The 26,944-nt window shown below is 39.5% G+C and overlaps 1 protein-coding gene across 3 annotated transcripts; it reads left to right on the top strand.

The window, feature by feature from the left end:
* The first annotated feature begins 1,404 nt into the window (after positions 1-1,404).
* LOC116719964 (protocadherin-10-like) lies at positions 1,405-26,603 on the top strand. Of its 3 annotated transcripts, none has more exons than XM_032562840.1 (5): positions 1,405-4,517; positions 5,744-5,802; positions 7,596-7,702; positions 21,109-21,269; positions 24,931-26,603. In XM_032562840.1, exons 1-5 carry the CDS (start codon positions 1,971-1,973, stop codon positions 24,982-24,984), a joined length of 2,928 nt encoding a protein of 975 aa, XP_032418731.1. In that variant the 5' UTR covers positions 1,405-1,970; the 3' UTR covers positions 24,985-26,603. The 3 variants fall into 3 exon arrangements, with proteins under 3 accessions (XP_032418731.1, XP_032418730.1, XP_032418729.1); XM_032562839.1 differs by having other exon boundaries at positions 21,109-21,492; XM_032562838.1 differs by lacking the exon at positions 24,931-26,603 and having other exon boundaries at positions 21,109-21,862.
* The last annotated feature ends 341 nt before the right edge of the window (positions 26,604-26,944 follow it).

Genomic DNA, 26,944 nt, shown 5'->3' with positions numbered 1-26,944 from the left:
TTTTTTTTTTTTTTTTTACCTTGAATAATGCTTAGTTTTATGTTCCTGTTAAGAACCCTTTTCCTCCCCAGGACTTTTTTTTTTTCCAGAGAAAGCGGACTAACGCCAGGGGGCGACGTTGATCTCTGTAACACTCTGACCGGGACAACGACGGAGCGCGCAAAAGGTGGGGGAACGAGAACGCGCACCAGAGCGGGGAGAGAGAGTAAAAGAGAGAGAGGGAAGCTCTGAGATCCGACTCTGGTGTCAGCTCGATTCAGTCACACAGCTCCGGCTCAGACATGGGTGGAAATTCATCTAACGTGTCCTCTTTGTTTCTTCTGACTTGTATGGCAAGATGCAGAATCGCTGTTTAATCCACTACACAATGGACACGTCGTTTTGCATTATGGCCGATATAGTGGTGCTCCCGTCTATTACATTAGGAATTTGAGACTTATGCTAATTAGACTCAATTATGCTTTTTTTTTGTCTTTTTTGTCACCATCATCATCCTCCAAACTGTTTGCAACTTGTTAGACCCCCTATATGCCATTAGCATATTTAATTTATTCTTTATGAATTAAATTAGCGGATGATGCAACTGAGTTATCCTAGGGCAGCATGTGATGCCGAGGGATGGGGGACTAATGATAAGAATGGGGACAAACGGGGGGAACTAATAGACTGCAGGGTATTAGTAACATGGCAGGACTGAAACATAAACGACCCATTGCACTGAATTAAAACTACTGACATGATCCTGCAGTGATAACATCTTGAGATTTGACTTTAGAGTATTTCATTCATGCTCTGCATAAGGGGCCAAATGGACACTCGTCTAAAAGAGTGGGAAAGAGAGAAGGATGGTCACATTGCACAGTGAGCTATTGCGTCACGGACTGTCTTTACTTGCGCAGGCATTTTTACATGTTTGGCTGTGCATGGGGATTCTTATTGCGCTCTGACTCATGTGTTGGTATCAAAGCAGCACTTTGATATCAAACAGCGGGATGATTCGTCAAGGGCAAACTCTATCTTTATCCGGTCTGACAAACTGAGAACTCTTTGTATAATAGGAAGAGAGAGAAAACATCCTTCTGACACCTAAAATCATTTTAAATATATATATTTTTAATGTTTTAGTAATAAACTCTGATATCCAACTTAACTAATTTACTGGGTGCGGAACACTTTTGATTCCCCTGCCACAACCGTGACTGCGCCTGAAGATGAGAGTGGAAGAGAGGAGAGGAAAAGAGAGGAAAGAGGAGCGCAGCGGCTCTTTAACTGGTTTTGTTATGATGGCCCGGCGTGCGCTCTAGCTGGCATCGCAGAGCCCCAATCAGGTGCCATTACACCCGATGTTTGAAGAATATCATTGGCTGCTGGGGAAAGGAGCTGTGCGCAAAACCAGCCCCGCCGCTCACACTCGGCTTCCAGAAGCAGAGATGAGAGCATCATCCGCTTTGAGCGCTAAGGCGCAGTGATTAAATCCTCACAGAGAAAGTCTCATTGTTCGTGCATTTAAAAAAAAAAAAAAAAAAAAAAATCTGATCGCTTTATTTATTTACTCTTTTTGACAATGTTTTTCAACACAAGGATTTTAAGTTTTTTATGTTCTTTTTTCCTGACTTTTCAGTGAATGGGGGAGTTCGTTCTGCGCACAAGGAATGTTGGCTCAAGCTTGCGACTGTGTGCGCTGATACCAAAAAGTCATAGACCGGGTGCAGAATTGATTAAAACTAAGAAGCTCGGATCAAATGGCTGCACTTCTCAAAGCAGAAACGACTAAATGTTCCACTGACCCGAGGCAGAGGAGGGGATTTTTAGACTCGGACAGCCTTGTTGCAGCTTGTTTTGCTGTTTTTTTCCTGCCAGGGAAGATTGGAAATGCACATATCTTGTAGGAAAAAGGAATAACACTTTTTTTTCCAGTTTTCTTTTCTGTTTTTTCTGCATTGATATTCACTTGGAGAGTGAGAGGGGAGATGATTTGGTCAATACTTCTGCTCTCCATTCTGAATGGAGCTCTATGTCAGCTGCACTACTCCGTGCCAGAAGAGCAAGAGCCTGGCACCGTAGTTGGGAATATCGCAGAAGATCTAGGTTTGGACATTACCAAACTTTCCGCTCGCCGGTTCCAGACGGTGCCAAGTTCGCGGACTCCTTATCTGGAGGTGAACTTGGAGAACGGCGCTCTGGTTGTGAAGGAGAAAATAGATAGGGAAGAAATCTGCAAGCAGACCATCCCGTGCCTGCTGCACCTGGAGGTGTTTTTGGAGAATCCGCTGGAGCTGTTCCGAGTCGAGATCGAGGTGATGGATGTCAACGACAATCCGCCCAGCTTTCCGGAGCCTGACATTTTCGTGGAAATATCTGAGAGTGCCATACCCGGGACTCGTTTCCCCGTGGAGAACGCCTTCGACCCCGACGTTGGCACCAACGCGCTCAGCACGTATGCTATAACCAACAATAACTATTTTTCCCTCGACGTGCAGACGCAGAGCGACGGGACCAAATTCGCAGAGTTGGTGCTGGAGAAGCCGCTGGACAGAGAGCAGCAGGCGGTCCATCGCTATGTGCTGACGGCTGTGGACGGGGGCGTCCCGCAGCGGACCGGAACGGCTCTGTTGGTAGTTAAAGTTCTGGACTCTAATGACAACGCTCCCACGTTCGATGAGTCCGTGTATACGGTTAACCTGCGGGAAAACTCACCCGTGGGGACTCTAGTCATCCAGCTAAACGCCACGGATGTAGACGAGGGACTAAACGGAGAAATAATTTATTCCTTTAGCAGCCACAATACCCCACGGATAAAAGACTTGTTCAACATCGACGAAAGAACGGGCAGGATAGAAGTGGCCGGCGAGGTGGACTACGAAGAGAGCAACACGCACCAGATCAACGTCCAGGCGAAAGATCTGGGGGCTAACGCCGTCCCTGCGCACTGCAAAGTGCTGGTCAAACTTGTGGACGTGAATGACAACACACCGGAGATCAGCTTCAGCACCGTAACTGAGTCTGTGAGCGAGCAGCACGCCCCGGGCACAGTTATTGCCCTTTTCAGTGTTTCTGACAGAGACTCTGGTGAGAATGGTCAGATGAGCTGTGAGATCATGGGCGACGTCCCCTTCAAGTTGAAGTCGTCGTATAAAAATTACTACACCATCGTAACGGACGGCTCGCTTGACAGGGAAAACACGGACTCATACACCATCACAGTCGTGGCCACAGACAAAGGTCAGCCCTCGCTGGCCACCAGCAAATCAATTAAGGTGCACGTCTCTGACGAGAACGACAACGCGCCCCGCTTTACGCAGGCTGTTTATGATGTTTATGTGAATGAGAACAATGTGCCTGGCGCTTTCATTCACGCAGTGACCGCCTTGGACCCTGATATAGGACAGAATTCTTTAATAACCTACTCCATATTGGAGTGTGACATCCAGGGAATGTCTGTTGACACTTATGTCTCCATAAACCAAGACACCGGCTACCTTTACGCGCTGCGCTCTTTCGATTATGAGCAGCTGAAAGAGTTCAGCTTCATGGTCCAGGCTAAGGACTCAGGTGCTGTCGAGTTGTTCTCCAATGCCACCGTTAACGTGATCATAGTCGACCAAAACGACAACGCTCCCAGCGTTATAGCCCCTATAGGTAAAAACGGCACGGCTAAAGAACACTTGCCGCGTTCTGCGGAGCCTGGATACCTGGTGACGCGCATCGTGGCCATGGACGCAGATGATGGCGAAAACGCACGGCTCTCCTACAGTATCCTGCGGGGCAATGAGATGGGAATGTTTCGCATGGACTGGAGGACCGGAGAGCTGAGAACGGCGCGCAGGATCTCCCCCAAGCGGGACCCACAGGGCTTTTACGACCTGCTGATAGAGGTGAGGGACCACGGGCAGCCTCCTCTCTCCTCTTCCGCAAGTGTGAGCGTAATACTAGTGGACAGCGTGGTGGAGGGCCGCAGTGGGGACCGCGGCTCGGCCTCCAAGGCTAAAGAGACTTCTCTTGATCTCACCCTGATTCTCATCATCGCCCTGGGCTCCGTGTCCTTTATATTCCTTCTGGCCATGATAGTGCTGGCCGTGCGCTGTCAAAAGGACAAGAAGCTCAATCTGTACACGTGCCTGCTGGCCGGCGACTGCTGTCTGTGCTGTGGCTCCTGCTGCAGCAGGCAGAGCCGCGGTAGGAAGCAGAAGAAGCTGAGTAAATCCGACATCATGCTGGTTCAGAGCACCAATGTGACCACGGGAGTTGGGCCCGTTGGACAGGTGCCAGTGGAGGAGTCTGGGGTGGGGAGCGTGGGAGGCGGGTTTGGCTCCCACCACCACCAAAACCAGAACTCCTATTGCTACCAGGTGTGCCTGACACCGGAGTCTGCCAAGACGGATCTGATGTTCCTTAAGCCGTGCAGCCCCTCCCGCAGCAACGACGCTGATCACACCAACCCCTGCGGGGCAATAGTGACCGGCTACAGTGATCAGCAACCGGACATTATATCTAACGGCAGCATTCTATCCAGTGAGGTAAGAGAGCAGACACTGTGACCTCAGAATCAACCTAACTCTCATCCTTAAAATGTATTAAGTGTGGAAAACCGCATTTTTCACGGGTTAACCTTCCCAACTGCTTTTGCTTTCGGTTAAAGTGCCAGATCACGCAAAGAAAAAGTCTTTGAAAAAGGGTTCTGCATTTGACTTGGCTACTGTGCTCAGTGGCCTTTAATCATTGTTATGCGTAATGGTGATTGGACATGTCAGTTGTTAAGTTTCAAGTGGTATTTTATTATCCAATAGACTTATGTAGTATCAGGTATAATACACTGCACTAAAAAGACTCGAATTTTAGCTTATGACAACAACACATATAGAATAAACTGTTTTATTTTTTTATGATCATTTTCTTTCTTGACAATATTAAAGTGTAGATTTAGACATGGTTTTTCATTTCTTATCCTAAGTACAATCAATGAGCGCATGTTAAGTTAGTTATTTTGTTCAGCATTACAACAATTAGCTGGAATAATGCAACAGGAAGGTATTGCTGAGGAATCCAGTCTGATGCAGAAATGGAGACAAGCTAAGGTTGGGCCAGGGACGTATCCAGAAAGGGCAGGCCAGACGGGGACCACAAATAATCGGGTGGGCACATTAGAAATCAGAACCCATAACAGTGTGAGTTTTGCTTTGGTATTTTGCTGTGCGACTACTATAATACGTTTTGGGTGATTTGTTATGTGAATTCAGACACTTATAAGCTTATAATTTCTTATCTAACATTAATGTATAAAAGTTGTTATGCATATCAGGCTTTATGACCCCCAAGAGTGGCACCACTTGTGCATTTTGCTCATGGTTCTGAAGAGAGTTGGTGGCTTTTTTTGTTGATTGCTTGGCTTTCGTTGAGCCAGACCAGCCAGTCACATCCCTAGTCCTCTGTGTGTTAAGTATTCCGCGCACGACACAGCACGGCAGCACCGTGAACAAAGGTTGTTCAGTTTCAGCATCAGGCGTCTCAATCATTTACGCCTCCCTAATATACTCCCCCCACCACAACCCTTGCTCTCATCTCCTCTTGCCGACTCTCACCAAGTGAATGCACACATAATCAGTAACCCACGTCGCTCCACCAGAGCTTCTCCTGACTCAGTTTCACATTCTATCTTTATAGTCTTAATCTATGATTATGCATTTGAATCATCTGCCTGTTTGCATCGGTTGTGATCACATCTGTGTTTCTGTTGGCTTTCCAGACAAAACATCAACGAGCAGAACTCAGCTATCTGGTGGACAGACCCAGGCGTGTCAACAGGTAGTGGAAAACACACGATGTGATGCATGCACATACATTCATCCCATTTCATGTTGGCCTAGTCACCACCACAATGTCTTGTGATCCACCATCACAAGACATTCAACAGGCTCTCATTGATCCACAATCTCTTCATGAGACTGAAGTCAGTATCCAATTTGAACCTTCCAAATGCAGCACTTGGCTTAAGGGCTATTTCGCTACATTTTATTGAGTCTACTCTACTTTAAAAAAAACAACAACAAAAAAACTACCCATGTTAGAACTGAACAATATTATAATAAGTTCTCTGCATATTCTATTTGTCTTTGTTTCAGTATTTAAATAATTCATAGCAATTTTGAGAGGATTTCTTGTTTCAGAGCATCTTACATCGGACTCAGCTTAAAAACTACACTACCTACAGGGGTCAAAGTTCAGCAAAATTATTTTACATAAAGGACAACTTTTGTAAAATACTATTTGTAAACTATGAACCATTTTTAAACTTTGTAAACAAAAAAGGGTTGTTTTATCTCTTTTTTTCTGCCTGGATACCATTTTACATGGAGTCCATCTTAAAAACTCCACCACCCAAACAGAATTATTTCCCAACCTTTCATGATTTTTGAAACCTTTATTAAGGTTGTGAAAACAATAAAGTATAATTTTAAATCTTTATCAAGATAATTTTTTGAATGAAGTGATATTTAATAAGCTGCAAATGGAATGCTAACTTGTTTGGCGTTGTCTCTTTCTAGATCTATTAAATGAACCAGAGCCAGCCTAAAGTATAAGTAAACAAAGAAGCTGCTTAAGGCCTCTAAAGCCTTCAGGGGACACCCAGGAGTATCAGAGCACACATGCACACACACATACACTATATATATATATATATATATATATATATATATATATATATATATATATATATATATATATATATATAGTTTGGACACAACTGTGTGTCCAAACTTTTGGTCTGTACTCAATACAGACCAAAAGTTTGGAAACACTTTCTCATTGAATTCAATGAGAAGGTGTGTCCAAACCTTTGGTCTGTACTGTATATGTATATATATATATATATATATATATATATATATATATATTACTATTGCAACAACACATCATCAGTAGGGTAAAACTAACCTGTCTCACGATATATATATATATATATATATATATATATATATATATATATATATATATATAATTTGTAAATCTGCAGTCTCTTTTAAAAAAAAAATTTTGTTGTTGAAAAGGTTAATGTCTTCAAAGTGGCATAACTGAAGCTGCTATAACAGTAGCTATGTTAGATGCATAATGTACAAGATTTAAACATGGACTATATATCTGCATATAAAGAGAATATTGTTTGGATTTGGTGACTGAGGATACTTGGACGGGTCCCAAATCAAGTTCTGCTTAGGGCCCCTTACAGCCTCGGACCAGCTCTAACATGAGCACTACACCCATCAGTATCCACATTGTTAATTGCGGTTTTAAGAGCCTGCACTGTTCCCAACATATCCATAACGTTCATCTTCAATTTGGCATGAGTCCCATAACTGACACAGCGGCGTCTATTAAAGCTCTAATGCTGGATTTCATTACTTGCCATGTGTAACATCCAATTTAGGCTCTTGATGGCTACCGTGACCGCATTAAGGTGGTCTTGACTTCTGATTCTTCCTCTCTGTCTCTTTGCCCTCTCATTTAATCCTCCTCCACACTCTGTGTCTTTTGCCTCACAACCATATTCATTCTTCCTCTGTCTGTGCTCCCCCTTCCCTCTCTGGACCTCTTTGTAGTTCTGCATTTCAAGAGGCAGACATTGTCAGTTCTAAAGACAGTGGTCACGGCGACAGTGAACAGGGCGACAGCGACCACGACGCAACAAACCGGGGTCACTCAGCCGGTGAGTTTATCCACATCTCATAATAATTACTCCGCCATTTCTGCCCTCACACACACACAAACCCGTTCCCACGCCTACACACCTCCCTGATCCGTTTCAGCATTGTGAGTTTGCAATTGTGAATAGGATAATGTGAAGTTGTTGGTGCGGATCGTTGATTTTTTCATTTCCTTAATTTGCAGAATGTGCGGGTAGGCCCTGAGCTCAGAGGTTACTGGCTGGTATGAACAGGCCCCAGATGTGTTGATTGTAACTTACAGCCTTGCAAAAAGACTGGCAAAAAGAGTATCAGTGGAAATCTCTTCCCTCTGGCCTTTGCTTCTTCAGCAGTGTGGTGCTGAAAGGACAGTGACTTGCAGTGAGGCTGTGTGGGGCCCACAGAGCTTTAGTTGCACAAATCAATAGGCTCAGTCAAGAGAAAATGAACCGCATGAAAGCTGAATTGATGTAATGAGAAGCATTTCAATCAACCCTAGAGTCAATATGTTGTACAAACGCTAAGCAACTTACCCTTCCCAACGTGCCTCCAGAGTTACCATGGCTCTTCTGGCTACTTCTCTGATTAATGCTTTTGGTGGATCACCATGTCGTTGCCGGCTTGCAATGGTATCCACTTGTCTTTTTTTGCATCCTCTAAAAACTGCTCTGCACGATATTCAGAGCTTGGGGTATTGTTTTATAATTAATAAAGTGATTTCAGAGGAGAGCCTGTTGCAATAGATTTTACTAAGGGTTGCCGCCGTAAGAAAGACTGATAACAAAAGCACTTTTTTTCACGATAATTTTAAAATATGCATAGGTTTTCTTACGTGTGTTTTATTTGACCTCAGAGACCTTTAGTCTAGATTCAGCTTTTCAGGCACACTTATCTATTTTACACCCTTTTATTTTTTGATTTACCAGATTTTTGTATGCTCAGCATAAGTTTAATGAAGCCAAAATGTTAGAATTAGCTTACATATCCCCATCTATGTTCTCACTTGGGGTTCATTTGCAGACCCTCATTCCTTATCTGCCCTTACAGCATGATAGATTCTTCTTCTTTCCAAAGAAGGTTAGCGGATCTTATCTTAAGTCTCTCTTCATTCTCTCTAAAACTCTACTTAGTTAGTACCTGTTTATTGATCATGCTAGAGTCAGACAAAAAAGTGGAGCAATACAAAATCTAATTTCATATTGAACTGCCCTTTCTTTGTAAGGGAATGCTCCACGTGATGCATGTAAGACCCTTGTCTAGACCACAGCTTGCCAAATATCGTAGCGGTGCAGGGAATACAAATAGAGAGGAGATCCAATAGGCGTTGTTGGGTAGTGAATGGGCCTCTCATTAGGCTCTGCAGTGTTTGACATTATTAATGAACTGAGCCTAAATAAAGAGTGGGTATACAGCACTGGTGTCACTCCCTGCCCTGGCTCATAAAACAGGTTGGGAAGGTCAAACTATGCGCAACTGAAATGCAGCATTGGAAGAAATCCAAGTTTCCCTTCTTTTTTTTGTAGGAGCTCATTGCTTAGTGAAATAGATGTAAGGGCTGATGTTTAAACATATATATTTTTTGTGTGTTTAAAGATATTACATGTGATAAACTGTTTTTGCATAGGCTAAGGAACAAGAGAAAGTGAGGGGATAACAGGGAGAATATCCAATATACATCTTAACATGTCATTCTAGCACATAGTCTCCAACTTTAGGAAGAACTCAGCCCTGACATGATTTTTCAAGGCATGCCTGAGACTGTAGTATAACACTTATTTTAGGTGGAAAATTGTCTTGAATTCCAATTTGCTAGCGTTTGGAGCACAGTGACAGGCATTATACTTCTGAACCAATGACATGTTTCTTCAGCCTTTTTCTTTCTTTTTTGGCTCAGTGCTTTGCTCATTTGGCACACGCAGGGGAGTATACACAGTTGGTGCTTCGACTGTGTATTTCATACAAGGGAAACCAACATTTGTTCCTCATGTTGGATTTAGAAGAGAACAGCTTACCACTCGACGGGAGGTAATACCACACGACTGGTATTTTGGAAAGACGGACACTTGAGTTTCACACACTTCTGTAAACAAAACCAGGCACTGTATGTTTGTCTGTGTGGGTGTAAAGGTATAGCACCGTCTGATTTAAGGTGTAGGTGTGTGCCTGATACCTAAATGTAACCTGAGTGTTTGTGTGCTTGTATGTATTATGTCTAAAGAAAGCAAGTCTATGTTATAATGTCTGTATTGCAACGGCACTCTCCTTTGAAATGGTGCTCCGAAAGGGCCTGAATGTATTAAGTGTAAGAGGAGAGAGTGGAAGGTGCTGCTTGGAACTGTGCCTAGTATAGACAGTATTTCCATAGCACAGACACTGCTCAGTTGTCTCAGAGTAATTTATTAACAGAAAGCAATGGGAATGTTGATTTTCTCAGAGGGTTTATAACATATAGTACTTTGCTTTGCAAAACTATACTTGTCTCCTAAACTTTCCCATAATTATTCTAGTTATAATTGCAAATGTCATTGTATTTTGACTTGCATCTGTCCCATGAACCAATACTTTATAGTAGCACCTGTCACTGTAACAACAGCTTCAAGCTTGTTGGTGTAGGTCTCGACCAGTTTATAAAATAATAGGCAAAATATTTCAATTTTAATAAATACATTTTGGATTATAATGAATAATTTCTTAACTTAATAGAAAATGGAGTGTCTTGACTTTCACCCAACCAACAAAGATTGAGATGCAGTTACATTTAAAATGTCATATTGGTTTTAAACCAGGAGTTTTACACTTTTGTAAATCATGCAACATAATTGCATATAAAATAGGCTTCTTCTATATTTTCCAAGTAGTCAAAAAGGCTACTTCTATATTGTATTAGTTCTATATTCAGAGTTGTTAAACCTCTATCTGTGTCGCTCTTTACAGCCAGTACATTTTGGGTTTTTTACATCTGATTGACTTAGAGTATTTCTTGAACTCTTTCCCCCTGTCTACTCAAAAAGCAATGTAAAAACAGAAACAAAATGTTAGAATTTTAAAAGCGTGTTCAGCTCTTTTGTTGTGTTTCTCTTACTTTGTTGGTATATCTGATTCCAACTTTGATATTCTCTGGCTTTAGATTTTAAATGTTGGTCCTCTGTTGTAACAGTCATCTATCAAGTATATTTTTAAAAGCAGAGTTCAGCGTACTTATAGTTGTCTTATAAAGACACTGTTGAATGACTTAACACCTGTCAATAAATAGCTTCCCACTACCAGAAAAACACGAGGAAAGGCAAATCACGTAGCTGGCAAATCATTATGGGCTGCATTCAATTACACTAGTGAAGATGACATATGGATTTAAATTCCACAATGCAATTGTGCAATCTAATCTCAAAAAACAAATATTTAAATTAATTCTCAGCCATAATAAAAACTCAATAAAATACATTGTATGCAATGTTTCAAAATGTACAAGTGGTCTATTAAGACTTTTACAAGACACTTTACTTTGTCCTGACTGTGTTCTTAATGTAACCAAAATGCAAAAGCCAGTATAAAAGAAATTACAACTAAATTAATAAATAAGTAAGTAAAACTTACCCCATAAATAAATTAAGGAATTTTTGAAGTGCCTTTTTGAGAAGGCACACTGTTTGTATGTACACATACATAAGCTCAAATGTATTCCATATGAATATATGCATGCTCTCATTCTTGGTGTGGAGGTGCATGCGCTTGTCTGACACACATATATTCTCTTCCTGGTTTTCTGTCAGGGTCTCATCCTTCATTCTGTCTCCCTCACACGTTGACTCTCTGTAACACTCCACTGATCAGTAATTCATTTCCAGATCCTTTGCATAGCAATTATCAAAGGAGGGTTACAGGCAAGGTTTCCATATGGGAACGTGCCACACATTCTCCCCTTTTGGTGCACCTTCAGAATATTTCAAATCAAGGGGGAAACCATTTCCAGTTGGCATATCATCAACTACACCTGTCGTAGCTTCCCGCTCGGCCGCTCGTCTGACACTTTAGAAAATAAGTCTCCTGATGTCGTTTTAAATCAAAGGGACACTGCCTGTGAGGCTGGTATACCTTGAAAATGTGAGCAAATGGCTTTTCTGAAAGCTGGTGTCTGGAGCGAGGCACCGCCGCATCAGGAGCCAGAGCCGTATTGATTGAGCGCCACACCTTTTACTTCTCCACCCTGCTTTTTCCAAAATTAGGCACTGTTTTCTCTCATCCTGTGTCTAGAAAAAGATAGCAAGTGAGCAGGCAAAACAGAAAAATAGGTGGCAGATAAAACCGGATAAAGAATTAAGGTGGGAGAAAAAAAAAAATAGACACCTCGAAATGTTCAATCAGCTGTGGAAGGCTGTGAGACGGGAAGGAGACTGGAAACGATCATTATCATGACGTTTGTTTTGGTGCGAACAACAGCCGTGACAAATGGTACAATTAAATCACTGTGGTAACGGTGTATTAGATGGCTGATTATGAATTAGTGGTGTGTACTGAGTTGCAGTTCCCCGTGTCACTACACTGTCAGAGGAATTTAGCTAACAGGGCTTTGATACACCCCTTTCTTCCAGTTCTAAAATATAAAGAGAAGTTAAAGACAGAAAGTAGGCAAAGGCTTAAAGATTTAAGTTAAAGTTGTGTGACTGATTAAAAAATGTAATTTGTGGCATTTAGAAAGTTGAAAAGCTCTAATTGTTAAGAAGAAATCAAGAGAGTTGTGAGATGATGAATGGATCCAAAATGTCTTATGACAGGAATAATGTTTCCAAACAATAAAATCTTTATTAATGATGGAAATAATGGGTATATGAACCCTCTATGCTTGCCAAGTTGAAGCAATGTGCCTTTCAAAAACTATGCAGAGACCCTTAGTTTTCAGTTTTAAAGAGGGGAGAGGGTATTATGTAAAATAAATTGTTTTGTACTTTATATGGTGTTATTATCTTGTTCCCTCATCAAAAACATACGAGTGTTGCCTTGATTCTTCCATACATGTTTGAGAAATTCGTGAATCTCCAGTGGCAGCCATTTGTGTATGCATAAACGCTTGCTCTCACGCTTGCTGTGTGTATATTGGGATTGGTGCTGTGGAATTCCTAGTCATAAATGGGTATGTTATTTTTCTGTGACAATTTTATTTTATTTTAAATTTAAGAATTGACTGACCACCTACAAATGAAATGTCAGTGCACTCTGGTTGACCCAAGTGGTCAGACTTTGTAAATATTAGCCAAATGAATCAGAAAGTAAATCTCTTACCATTCGTTAAACCACCCTGCATGCTGAAATCAGTAAAGGAGCTGATGCCAAATCATAGTGCAGCATGAGATTCAGACTTACTGATTGACTGGCATGTGATCTGGACTAGTATTTTCCCAATACTCAGATAATGCAATACTGTGACTGCAATCATTAAACCACTGATATGTGGGTGTGCGCTTGTCAGACTTTGCTGGACAATAAATAGTCCCAGAAATTACTGCAATAAATTATAATACTGTCGTTTTGAGACCTGTTTTCAACTAATATAATGATAATGGCATAGTAATGAAAGTACACTCTCTCAAAGATCAATAAATTAATTTGTAAAAACATTTAACACTGGAATTGGAAGACATTTTAAATATACATTAATAAATAAGCAAACCAAAAACAAATAAAATGGATTATGAAGTCTCTGTAAACAACCTTGCCCTTTAAAATAAGTTATTTATTAGGCTCAGACAGTGAAAATACTGCCAGTTAGGATTTTTGTGAAAAAAGTGTAAACTTACAACTGTGTATTGGGTGTCAAATGTTTGCAGCATCTATCAAAATGCTAGCTTTTCAATTAGATTATAGAGCAGCATCTCTTTAGCAATTAACAAAACTGTCTTAGTGTTCATCATTTTGCTATGGCTGTTTTGAATGTTGTTTATTAACTAAACATCCTGATGATGGTAGACTGTCAGGAAGACAGAAAGAACCTGCTGGTTGTAGTTTGTTTTTTTAAGCTATGTGCTTATGTGTGTGTCGCGTGTGTGTGGGGGTGTGTAGGGGTGTGTATATATTAAAACATCTTGTTGAGGGTAAGGATGATAAAAGGCTTCCTATGTACCCAAGTTATATATATATATATATATATATATATATATATATATATATATATATATATATATATATATATATATATATATATATATATATATATATATATATTAAAATCATCATAGAATTTAATTTGTTACTTTTGGGTTTACAGGGTTTATGGCCTTGTGTTTGCTGTTATTTGGGTTATGGAGCCTTTTAGGAAACAGGAAACAAACGTTGGAATGACTTTTCTTGTGAAGTGCGTCAAGAAGAAACTTGTTGTGAATTTGCACAATATAAATAAACTGAATTGAACTTGATTGTAGTAAACCAAGCAAATCCTATATCACTGCACACCAGCTTGCTGCATTTATTGAGGAGTGCTATAAAGAACACAAAGCATGTATCAATAATCAATGGGCAACCTGAGCGTTTTGCTCTAACGGTATAAAAGAGGAAATATTAATCAAACTGACACTTGTACGGAAGCTGCTCTCCTGGCTCTCCCTTTGGCTCAGATACTGGGATGCAGACAGTGAAAATTATAGCTGGGAACCATTTATCTGGCTGTCATTAGCAGATATAGTGGAGGCCATCTTGGTGTGTTTTGGTCCACGGAGGTTTCTGGTTTACTCATCACAGTTTTGCTGGCCAGACTTCACCAGGAAGTTGTGCTACTCCTTTGTTGTTGTCCAAATGGTCATTTCTTGCGTCAGAATCCTTCCTGAAGCTGTGGAAAACAAGATGTAAGCAGAGATAGGGACAAAAGACAAACTCTAACATGGGGGTAATTTAGGTGGGGATGAGGGAAAGAGAAAAAGGGTGAAAAAGGAAATGAGTAGTGAAAATTAAATATGCCAGAAAATGAGACAGAGGATGTAAGAAAAGACGCAGATGGACTGATACAGTTGGAGGAAGAAACAAACACAAACTGGGTGCTTGTAAAATAAAAAGATATGCACAATATACCCACAAAGTGAATATCAAGATGGAGTTGATTTTTTTTTTCCCCTGAAATTTGTTTTCCCCTCATTTCCTCGCTCCAAGTCGTTGGAGGTATGATCAGACGACGCAATTAGTCAAATGGCACCGACATGGGATTTTAGAAACATGCAGAGATGTAATGTAGAAAATAAGCAAGTGGGGGAAAAAAACGAAGTGCTGATTGCTTATTAACACACAGATTGTGTTTATAATGTGTGGTTTCGTTTGCACCTTCTCTTCGGAGATCGTGTGCATGTACGGGTGGGCGTGCGCGTGTGTGTGTGTGTAAAAAGGGAACAAGCATGTGCTCTTCCTGCCTGTTGAGGTCACGATGAGAAGAGACTGCTGGCAGGGCCTGTCATTGCTAGTCACTGTTTTGGTTGTTGTTTTTCTTCCTGCCCGAGGAGGAAAAGGTGCATCATGGGGATCAACAGCCACTCGGTTTCATGTGAGCACAGCCTGTCTATCTGTTTACTCATGTATATTTACATATCCTCACGTTTAGGAAGTACTTTTCATGCAAGTGGGAGTTGGCTGCCAAACCTAGGTGTTAATAATATTTATTTTTAAGTTTCTCTGAGTAGATTGGGAGCTTTGATGTGACATTTTCTAAGTTTGATAAAGAGTTGGCACTGATAGATGCAGAATAAATTTACAAATAAATGTGACTGTAAAATATACTCATTCAGATGTGGCTTGTGCACGGTGCCCTGGGCAAGCCCTTCCTTCTGCTGTCACACACACACAACACTGCCTCTCAGAAAAAATAGAAAGAATAAATGAAATAAAAAAATTACATTTGTTATAAGAATTACCAATGATAATCAGCTGATAAGAGTTATTCCATACAGGTAGCTAGACATAGATTTAAACAACATTAATAATCTAAACAACATTTTGTAATGTTCTAGCTTGTCTAAATTTTTGAGGTGCCCAAGGCTCAAGAAATTCTTGGAAATGATCTCTTTTTTTAATGTTTTCACAAAACAAAATCTCTAATTTAGAGAATATTTGTTCAGTGAAGAATTTTCTAGTTTAGGTTTATCAAGTCTAAACACAGAATCAAATGGAGCATAGACTCCCAAAATGATGCCATTTATGCTTACAGTTTAGTCCTGCATCATAAGCTGGGAACTATTGTGTCTTTCTTTATAGTGATGAAAAGAGCAGTAAAGGTTTTAGCAACAGCTTTGTCACGTCCAGGTGCAAGTGTTCCTGCCTTCTCCAGAGTTGCCTGGGCCTTTGTTAGTTTTGCACCTGCGCTTTAGTCCTTCTGCTGATTTGTTTCCAAATTTAGAAGAACACACACATTGCAGGTTCCAGAAAACCTTGGCAGCACAATAGCGAAGAGATGACAGGAGGACCCGAGGTCAATGTCCTCTATGTCAGGAGAGTGCATGCATTTGTGGGAAGTCTATAAAAAAGGCTAAAGGCCAACAGCTTGATGGGCATTACAGAAATGCAATGATTTATATGCATCCAACCTTTAAAGATGCTATAAATATACATCAGCATAAAAGGTGAATTAGAGTGTATGTTGAAGGAAATGGCTCTCAAAAACATAGCTGGCATTTACAAAAGCTGCCCAGAACAGCATTAACTGTGCTGATCCTCTTGGAGTTGTGGAGATATCTTCATATATATTCTCCACGTTTTCAGCCACCCTTCTTGCTTCTACTGAGTGGCTTTTCTTGTGTGCTAGGTCGGGATGAAAACTAACGCACCCTTTGGCAGCAAAGGTCCTGTTTGGGCTCATTGTGTGGGACTCTGGGATGGGAGAAGGGTATACAATCTGAATATGTATGAGATGTCTTAAAAAAAGTGAAAAATAAAATGCAACATGTTCAGTAGAAAAGAGAAGAAAGCAACTGCCAACTATGAATGAGAGATTTTGAACATCTCCTCTTTTTTATGCATGTTTACTCAAGTAAATAATAGTATTGTAGATGCAGGTCGTAGGTTCAAAAAGCTCTCTCTGAATCTTGTGATGAAATAAGGAAGGTATGTCTTTACATCTACAAGCCCCCAAGTTTTTTCTAATTTCTTAACCATTTTAAAACTGTTACAGGCAAAAGTCCAATATTTACAATGCATTCCAAAAGTATTCACACCCTTTGAATCATTTTTTGTGTTTTGTCATGTTATTTTATTTTTATTAGATTTACTGTGGTACTGCAAAACAAAGTATTGCATGATTATAAAGAACAAGAAAAAACATCTTCACAAAGCCTGCACCATGATGATATGGTTTAGATCAGTGGCGCTCAACTTCAGTCCTCATTGGCTGAAGTTGGGTGGTGTCCTACAAGTTTGATTTATGTCCAAGATAAAACACAGCTCTCTCACATTTGAAACTTCTCAACATGTCAGCTGTGCATGCAGATGCCTGCTAATGAACCATTTATTTCATTCAGGCATATTGAATCAGGATATGGGGTCCTACATATCCTGATTGTAGGATATGTAGGACCCCATATCCTACATATATGTCGGATTTATCCTACATATCCTAGGATATGTAGGATATGTATGGGATGTATACAACATACAATGGAAAGCATTTATGTTCATGTAACTTACAAAAAGAGGCTGAGAGGAAACAGTTTGTGTCTAGCAGCATTTACATAGTCTCTGACTCAAAGTACAATAACAGTTTTCAAGCAATGGCTGCATCATAAACCGGTATCAACATATGTGATCAACCCATTGTCAGTGATTTAGGGTGATGGCGGTAGGAGTTCATCCTGTAATCAGCAGGTTGGTTGTTATGATCCCAGTTCTGTTCACCTCTTTTGTCGAGTTCTTAGGCAAAACAGTCCATCCACCTTGTCTGCCGGTGGTGGTGAGAAAGTCTTGGTGGCATCAGTGCCCTGTCACACTGGCCCTAGGCAGTTGTGGCTACTATCTAGTAGCTTGCCACCATCAGCGCGTGAATGTGTATGTGAATGGGTGAATGACCGAATGTAGTGTGACTCTGGAATTGATAAACACGTACAAGTACGGGTACATTGACCATTTACCAGGACTGCACACCAGCCCACCAGAGAATGCCCCAGTGCTCCCGATTAGCCAATCTGGGCCAGTTTAAGGCAACAACATGTCACAATGGACCAGCCAAAATCTAGACTTAGATACATCTGAGATTCTGTGGCAAGTCTTGACAATTGTTTACAAACACAAAGCAATCTGATTGAGCTTGATACCTGGAAAGACTTTCAGTTGTATTTGCAGCAATTAAGTGTTGACATGGGTTGGGGGACTGAATTCCCCTTCAGGTCCCTCTTTAGATTATTTGTCAGAAAAATGAAAACCGTGTATTCTTTTCTTTCCGCCTGCTTTGTGTTTGTCTATCCTATAAAATAGCAATGAAATACTCTGAAGTTTGTGGTTATAATGTGAAAAAAGATAGAAGGTAATCATTTCATGTTGAGCACTGTAAAAAGTTTTTTTCAAAGAGGAAACCTGAAGATATGTGGAAAATATGTGCACAAGATAGGATAGAACTACTGAAACGCGCACATGTTGTGAGATATTTTTAACATTCTTTCATTTAAATCAATGTCTTTCATTGCTCTGCCCGCCTCTTTAACCCCTCTTTGGTCTCCATCTGTTTTGATCTGACCATCACTCTATCCATCTGTGACTGCGCAGGTCTCCCTTCTCCTTCCTGATGGTTCCTGCTGTGTTGTCGCCTTTTTCCCGCCTGTTGTTGCTGTCTGTGAAATCGATAGCACCCGAAGCCTGTTTGGCCCTCGCTGCCTGTGAGCCGTGTGTCTGCACTGGCTCTATGTCCACTGTGCAGTCTTATTGCCTTTCTTGCACTCCGTGGGGGCCTCAATTAGTTGCCACATTAGATTCACACCATGCACACAAACACAGAAAACAGAATCAGTCACAGTGGCAGTTCTTTGACAATGTAATGGAAGATAAAAGTGTTGGGGAGTTGCTGAAAGAGTTTTAAAATTAGAATGATCTAATGGATGTCACCAAGAGTTAAATCAAAGTTAATATGTTCATTGGTTTTGTTTTGTAAAGATATTCCTTTATGAATTTTTTAAAATTTGGTTCCGGTCTACTTCTGTCTTTAACATTCAAGTCTGTGCTTGGATTCAAAAAGGTGAAACTACTTTTGATTACTGAATTTGTTAATTGATCTATAAATGAAATAAATATGTTTTTACCCATTTGCTGATCAATATCTGCAGATATATGTACATTAGATATAGTCTTAGAAGCAAAATATGCAGTCCAGCAAGTTTCCAAAGAGTTTGCGGTAAAAGTTGAATGAATTTATTGTTTTGGGCGCATGATGGGCAACTCCACACTGTCTTAGTTTGAAGCTTGTTAAATCGCCATCAGACAGAAGGGGCATGTCTGAAATGCATAGACAAGCAGAGCAGTAGCATTCAATCTGACATAAGAAACAAAAGTAAAAAATGATTCAATGTGCACAATCATCCTTAAGCCAGCCTTAAAATTTGCCCATGTTTGTTTCACTGTAAGTTTTAATCTGCTTTCTTAATGGGCAAATTTTTAGAGTGGGGAGTCCAGAGTTCTTGTCTTTATCATCACCAACTTATTCAGTTATAATTGGTTATCAGTCAAGTATTTTTTTTTAAATGCTTATAATCATGGCTTGCCAATGATTGCTGGAGAGAGGTACCATATCCCATGTAGGGAAAATGAGATATAAACAATGGATGGATGGATGATTATTTCTCAATTAGGGCTGCAAGTTGCAATTGGGCTGTATATACTGCAAAGCTATAGACATTGGAGCAGTATTAATTTTGCAACAGACTGTTTGGAATGCAATGAAATGGCTAATGTACTTCAAATTATTTAAGTTTACACTATGCCTGCCAATATACAGTAGTATCCAGCCTATTGGGTAGAATTTCAATTCAGTAGATTCCCACAACCCCCAAATGTTACAATGCCCATGATGTTAGAGGTCACAGAGAGTGCTCGAAGTACATGAGAAAAAGTTTGAGTGAGAAAAATCTTCATTTATCACAACTGATATTCATCACAGTATTTATCAGTATCATCATCAAATGGATTTTCTGATATTGTGTTGTAATATCAGAAAATCCTGAAAATCCTGATATTTCTAGTAGTCATAGCACTACTAGAAATGAAAAGTTGCAAAAAGTTTGATTTATGCCCTTCCACGTTTAACAAACCTGAAACTTTCACCGCTGAATCAGATTCAGTAAGATGATCACACCAATGTGGAATTGTCTCCATTTGTATCTAACTGTTGATTGGCAGTATATTCTGACGTAAGCTGATGTCTGCATTAATTCTCCATTCCCATCACATAATATGGGAATCAGTATTGATGATTCCCTCATCAGCATTGTTGTGAGAAGCTGCCTACTTGTATGCTAGAGTCTCAACTAGCAAACAACTGTAATCACATTTTATACCCATTTAATTTCTGGCGGTGTTGTGACAACATTTCCAGCAAGACAGAAAAAGGTGCAGAAAAACTGTTTGTTTAGGTAGCTATTTCTTAATTCTGGTTTAATGTTTAACCATTACTTGTTTAGGTTTTAGTATTTAGATGTTTACAGATCAATTTCATGATCTGTAAACATCATGTCCAGCCATGTAGCAGACAGACTTCTGGCCATTTATGTCGGTTATTCTCTGTTTTTCAATTTGCCACTTCTCTTAATATTCTTCCCCATTCATGGCTCAGTGGTCCATTATATAATTTCAGATATTAATTTGATCACCTTTCTGCTGTTCAAATTTTTTGGCTGTAGCTTTTGTGTTTATTACAGTCAGTCATTTTCTCTAAAGAAGATTGACAGAGTGGAATTAAACAACTGAGTATCTTGTTCACTTTTGTGTCACATTTTCTTACAGTGATAGTCATTTTTTAGGATTATGAAATAAGAATTCATGTTTTGTCTCTTGGTGTTTCACAATCAAATGAGAGTCAGAGGATGTGAGATGAGAGGGGTGGTGAGGGTGGTGAAGTGCTTTCGTTACCTCACATCACTTTGATTGCTTATTTCTTTCTAAATGAAAGGGGTGAGGAGAAAAGCAAACAATTCTCTTCATCAATTCTGGCTTTGTCCTTTGACGAGTAAATACTGCTGCATATTTCCTGCTTTTGACACTGGTGAAGGATTGCTAACTTGTACTGCTTCTCAAAGTGTCTTCTTATCATCTCACTTTCAGTTTGGCTTTTATCCATTACCAAATATTTGCCCTCTTTAGTCTATCACGGTGTCTTATTCTTCCATCTTTTTGTTATCTTCTAAACCTCAATGCCAATTTATAAAGTTCAATCTTTATGTGTTTTGCTTCCACTTAGACTGACCTGTTTGAATGTTCTCTGCAGGTGCTGACCTGTTCTCCAACTGCACAGAGGAGTGCAAGGCCCTGGGTCACTCTGACCGCTGCTGGATGCCGTCCTTTGTGCCATCAGATGGGCGTCAAGGGCCGGACTACCGCAGCAATCTGCACGTCCCTGGCATGGACGCCACGCTACCCGACACTGAGGTACCCTGCTCCGTCAACCTATCCGACCAACTCACAATGACCTCCTCCACCGCCTCGTCCAACGATAGGTCATTCTCCACCTTTGGCAAGGACGGCCAAAGATCACAGTCACACCACAGCCTTCAAAATCACCTCCATCAGCAACAGCAGCAGTACAGCTCCAGCACGCTAGAGAGGAAAGAGTATGATAGGGGGACCCTACCGTACAAACCAACCTTTCTCTGTGAGTATCAGTATGAAACCTCACTGGGACCCTACGATTTTGGTTTGGTCCAGTATAGAAACTAAAGGAGGGGACTTTGAATATACCTCTTGATTCTGATTTGGACATTATATGCTGATTATCAACTTTTATTTCTTCTGCTTTTGAAGGTGTTCAAGAATATGGCTTCATATTTTCTTGTATTTTGTCAAAGTAGATTTTTTTTGTAATATGATTTTTTTCAAGTGTAAAATGTATTAATTGCATACCCCCTTTCTTCAAAACCTACATAAAATCCTTAACCTAACCTAACCCCTCCATAACCCTAAATACTGCCTGTAATCACAGGACTTATTTTGAAATAAATTAAAATGAAATTTGACTCATGCTATTCTGCTGTGGCCACTTTTTTTTCTTTTCTCCAAATTACCCATCCCTTTAAAATCCTTCCTATCTGATGCTCATATTAGTAAAGGTCAGCAACACTTGCATGAATCATGTGCAAAGCACACACTGACATACAAGATCATCTGAGTAAGTTAGAACATCATTAAAAAGGCAATTTATTTCAGTAATTCAATTCAAAGACTGAAACTCTTGATATATAGATATATTATACAGAGTAATATATTTCAAGTATTTATGTTAATTTTAATGAGTATGGTTTATAGATAATAAAAATCCTAAAGTTAGTATCTTAGGAAGTTAAGATATACTGCACATGTCCTGCACAATATAGTATGTAGTATATGATTATAGTTCCTTTTACATGAAATATTGCATCCTTAAAGCCTGGTGTAGAGGCGATCGGGCTGTGGCTTTGCTGTGATATTAGGGAAGCCCAGGTTGCTTTAATAGTATCTTGTATCTCTCATGTTTCTTTTTACAGTACTTCAAAGATTCTGAATGGTTTGTTTGCTGGTCAGTCATGCAGTGTTACCATTGTCATTAAAGCATTTATTTGTACTCTTGGCAGTGTAGGCAGGCGTCAAGCACAGGTACAAATTGAAACGAGTCTCTCCATAAAACTTGTTAGCAGATGAAAATGTGAAGTGCTGGACATCGTCTTGGTTGATGTTTGCACTGATCTCTAACCAGCTAAGACATAGCGAACCATCTCCAACAGATGACACTGATAACCAAATCCTTACTCACTGGATTCTGGGTCTTATTACTCTTCCTCTTGTTTCTGGAAACTTTTCTAAATGTAAAAAATAAAAATATATATATTTTCACCTTAAAAAAAACAAAACAGTTTTTACCACTGTAGCAAGGTTTGTAGCAAGGACCTGCGGTCAGTGTTTTTTTGTTTGGAGCTTGCATGTTTTCTCTTTTTGTTGGTAGGTTCTCTCCATGTGTTCAGGCTTCCTCCACAATCATGCCTGCTAGGGTACTTGGCTTTTCAAAATTTTAGACGAGTGGACTTACAGCCTGTCCAGGGTATTCCCTTCTTTTCACCCACTGGATCCGGGAGATGGGTACCAACCCTTTGACCCAGAAAGATTAAGCCAGTATGAAAAATAAATGGATGAAAAAGAGAACTTTGAACCAGTGGGTAACATTTCAATCCCTTTTTCCCCTCTGATGAGGTGAAATCCTTCTGATGACGTCTGTAGTGTAACACGTAGAATGCAACAACTGTAGCCCATATCCTGGATATAAATATGTCTGGTTTATATATATGTGTATATATATATATATACGTACAGGATATATATACAGATCGTCCAGAAATTTTTAAATTGTTCCAAAACTTCCCTGTTACTCTTGCAACTTTTTAAATCACACTTTTGTCTTCCGCTGACATGCTTAAATACATAACTTTTGAACCTTACCCTTCATGTAGAGGATGTCAGTAGCTGTCTGAAGGATAATTATCAAAACTAGGCCATAACAATGTCAGTATAACAGTATAGCTCTATCTTAGGTAATCCCTGTAATTAATGAGTTTCAAGTGTTGGACTGAACTACTGAAATAAAGTTTTCTGGTTTCTTGAGGTGTACTTTTACTAGCAGTTAAATACTAGATGCAATTTGACTGAACACAAAGGAAAGGAAAAGAAGGACAGAGGATATCTATCTTCACTTTTTCATCATAATTTTTGAGCATGAGCATTCTGACTTCCCTACTGAATAGCTCAAGAGGTGAAGCGCACAGCCCACGCTTCTTCTTCTTTACAAGGAGTAAATCCGTTTTGCTCTGAAAAGAACCCAAGTGTCTATACTTGCTTACTTGTGAATCAATACCTGACATAGAGAGGGATGACGAGGAAGACTTCATACCACAAGTTCAAGATTTTCCAGCTAGAAAAGTCACAGACGCAATTTCTTTTCAACAATGTTGGAAATAAGCAGAAAATATAGTGGCTTTACTTTGCCAAGTAACATTTATTGATATACATTGGAATAAAATTTGGATTTTCATTTCCTAATAAGCTGAATGGGTTTCATAAAAGGAAAAAAAAAGGTAGATGGGCAGAACATTTCAAGCTGCCTATTCTTTCAAAGCTCCCACATTACATGAATATTCTATTAGCTCTAAGAGTAGAAAATGGATTTGATATACACATTCAGTGGGGAAGTCATTTCCAGTCATCTCAACACCATGTTAACCACCATCATCCATGATCCTGCATGCTGGTTGTGGGCTGTCTCTCAGGTAAATGATGAGCACAATAACCTGTTTTGTCTTCTTTTTTGTGACTTAACAGAGACAAGCGATTCCTTCACTTTCACATCAGCTTGTTTAAAAAGTAATTAGCATTGAGGCTTTATATATATATATATATATATTCCTTTATTTAATCAGGTAAACCCCGTTGAGATCTAGATCTCATTTTCAAGAGGGACCTGAGCAAAAAAGTTAGCAATAACTTTAGATTCTAGAGTCTTTCTCACTCTGAATTAAAACTGTCTGTGCGACTGTTCATGATGTATTCTTTGCAGTGGGAAAAATTGACTCGTTTCATTCATGCTTACCTTATCTCATATCTTTTTAATCTAGAATTTCTTTAGTTTTAGAAGGCAATCTCAAGCAGAAATTCTATTAACCATAGTCGTCTTGTTTGCATTTAAAAATAGCTGTGAACGCTACTGTGGTAATCCTTTGATCATCAGGATTCGCTTGTAAAAGGTTTAGTAAATGTTTAATGACCCATTTATTGATAATTAATGAAGCAATTAGAGCTCTTTGTATCTGTTACACATGCATTAAGCAGCCACACGGTTTTGACAATTTATCCTGACTGATAGACGTGTTTTCACGCCATTCCCAAATTAGCTTTACAGTAATATATTGTAAGGACCAGCGATTAGAGTGTATTAATAACTTCACGTATTCCTTTGTGGTATGTATCCTTCCAGAGACAATATTTCTAGTTGATTGTGGCACTAAAAAGTCTGCAGGGAAAAAAAAAGGTTTCATTTGTCTTAACAAGTGTGTGTTCTTTTTCTTTTCAGCCCACAAAAGGATTTGCTAGCTCATTCCACGTAGACCTGTCGGAGACAGCGTGAATTTATGTACTACACCATCAACACTGATGCTAAAGACAGTGAAACAGAACAAAAACAAACGGCAACCTGGACAGCAGCAACCTTGGCAAAACTTCATTTTCTCGGGTGGCGAACTGTAACGAAACCTTGGCGGTGGCTGCTGAGGGAGGAAAAAGGAGAAATAATTACTGAGTAGCTGTAAACCTCTTGATACCCAAGGAGCAATTCAAGGCCTTATTTCTCTCAGCAGGACTGAGACCGGCATGAAACTCTTGACCACATGAAGGTTATAATGGTATAAGATTACAAAGTGAAGGAATTGAAATATCAAAGTGAGTAAGGGGGACTAATTAAATTAGAGAGGTGTTATTTCCCCCTTTGCCTGGGAGGGAGTTAGCCTCTAGAAATATGTGTGTGCCTGTTTACATCGAGAGACAATGCTTCTGTACAAACTTCAACCAATGTCACACTGAACCCTTTAGCTATTTCTACAATCACCACTAAGCCAGCTGTACAGAGACTGTTTTGGGTGGAAAAGGAGACTGACAACAAGAGACTGAGCAAGAAGATAAAGAGAGAAAAAGCGTGAAGGAGTAAGTAATGTACAGGAATTTAAAAAAAAAGCAAACAAGTGCAGTACTATAGATTCTGTATCTCTGGTTTTTTGACTTGACTGTCTTTATATACCTTCTCTTTTTTGTTTCTGTTGTTCTTTCTGTGTGGTTCAAGTGTGCAGACTCTAGAATATTCAAAATCACAATTTTAGACAGGAACTTGTGGTCCAAAGTTGGGCTTAGTTCTCTTTCAAGCTTAGCTAGCCACTTCAGGAAGGAGATTTGGACAAATCACTGTGTTAATGTTGAATCTCATTTTTGAGTTTAGGAATAAAATACCAGAAAATGAATGTTTCACGTTTGTTTATATTTTTCAAATGCTTCTTATCGTTTCTTAAGGTCCTTCCTGAGCTGACGGCAAAGAAAGTGTAATGACCCATCACAGAGATCTGGTTCTCTGGATGCCATTGGCCTATACATAACCAATCAGACACACTCAGTGGTTTTTATCATGTGTGCAAAGTGTTTACTGTACTATTTTAAAAGCTTATAAATGAATATAAATCTATATCTATATATATATAAAACTATATATATATACAATATACTTTTTTCTGAAAACTGTGTAACCATTGATTAGTTTTTACACTTCATTATGTCTCTCAATCTAATAATACAAAGTGCTACAAAATCAAGATGTGTATTGTTTTATTTAAAGGAGGAGTGAATATTCTAAAAACCTTACACCAACCTACAGTTAAGTTAATGTTTTTAAACGATTGTTACTTTTCACTGTTTACATATGCCAGGCCTTGTTGTGTGCTGCAAAGACACCATTTAAGTTGTTTTGACTTGTATTGTATTTTTCCAAGCAGAATATTTGGTGATGTACAGGATGGAAAAACTATCTCAATCCAGCAAGATTTCAAAAGTTTTACAATTATATGAGTAAGACATATGCATAACACAGAAACAAGTTCCATATATAGGTGAATATGGCAAATACATGCATAAACACACAAACAAACAAATACACACACATACACAGATAAAGTGGTGATAAATAAACTGTGTCATTGAAGTTTCCTTAAGTGTGTTGTGTTCATCTTGAAAATGTGTCATGTATTGTTTACCCAGTTTCCAGTCAAAGTTTAAAATTCTGTCTGCAATTTATTGAACCATTATATCAATTATAACTTATATTTTATATAGACGTGCAGACGTTTGTTCTTACTTCTGTTATTTTTTGTGTGTTCTTATTTTTGCAAAGACATTCAGATGTCCTGGAAGAATGTCATGGAATTTCAAGATGTAATCACCATGGCCTTGCTCTACTTTCCACATTCCCTGACCTCAATAACTTAAAGAAAAAAAAAAAAAGATCCCAATCCGACTCCTTCACTCCAGCGTGATCTTCAGATGGCCTG

The sequence above is a fragment of the Xiphophorus hellerii genome, chromosome 5, assembly GCF_003331165.1.
Source record: "Xiphophorus hellerii strain 12219 chromosome 5, Xiphophorus_hellerii-4.1, whole genome shotgun sequence".
Lineage (NCBI taxonomy): Eukaryota > Metazoa > Chordata > Actinopteri > Cyprinodontiformes > Poeciliidae > Xiphophorus > Xiphophorus hellerii.
The sequence above is the reverse complement of the archived record's forward strand: the minus strand, read 5'-3'. Positions and strand labels throughout refer to the sequence as shown.

Coding starts and splice junctions, on each gene's coding strand:
- LOC116719964 (XM_032562838.1), top strand. CDS start 1,971: ATGATTTGGTCAATACTTCTGCTCTCCATTCTGAATGGAGCTCTATGT. Junction 4,518..5,743: donor GCAGCATTCTATCCAGTGAG/GTAAGAGAGCAG, acceptor TTGGCTTTCCAG/ACAAAACATCAACGAGCAGA. Junction 7,703..21,108: donor AAACCGGGGTCACTCAGCCG/GTGAGTTTATCC, acceptor TGTTCTCTGCAG/GTGCTGACCTGTTCTCCAAC.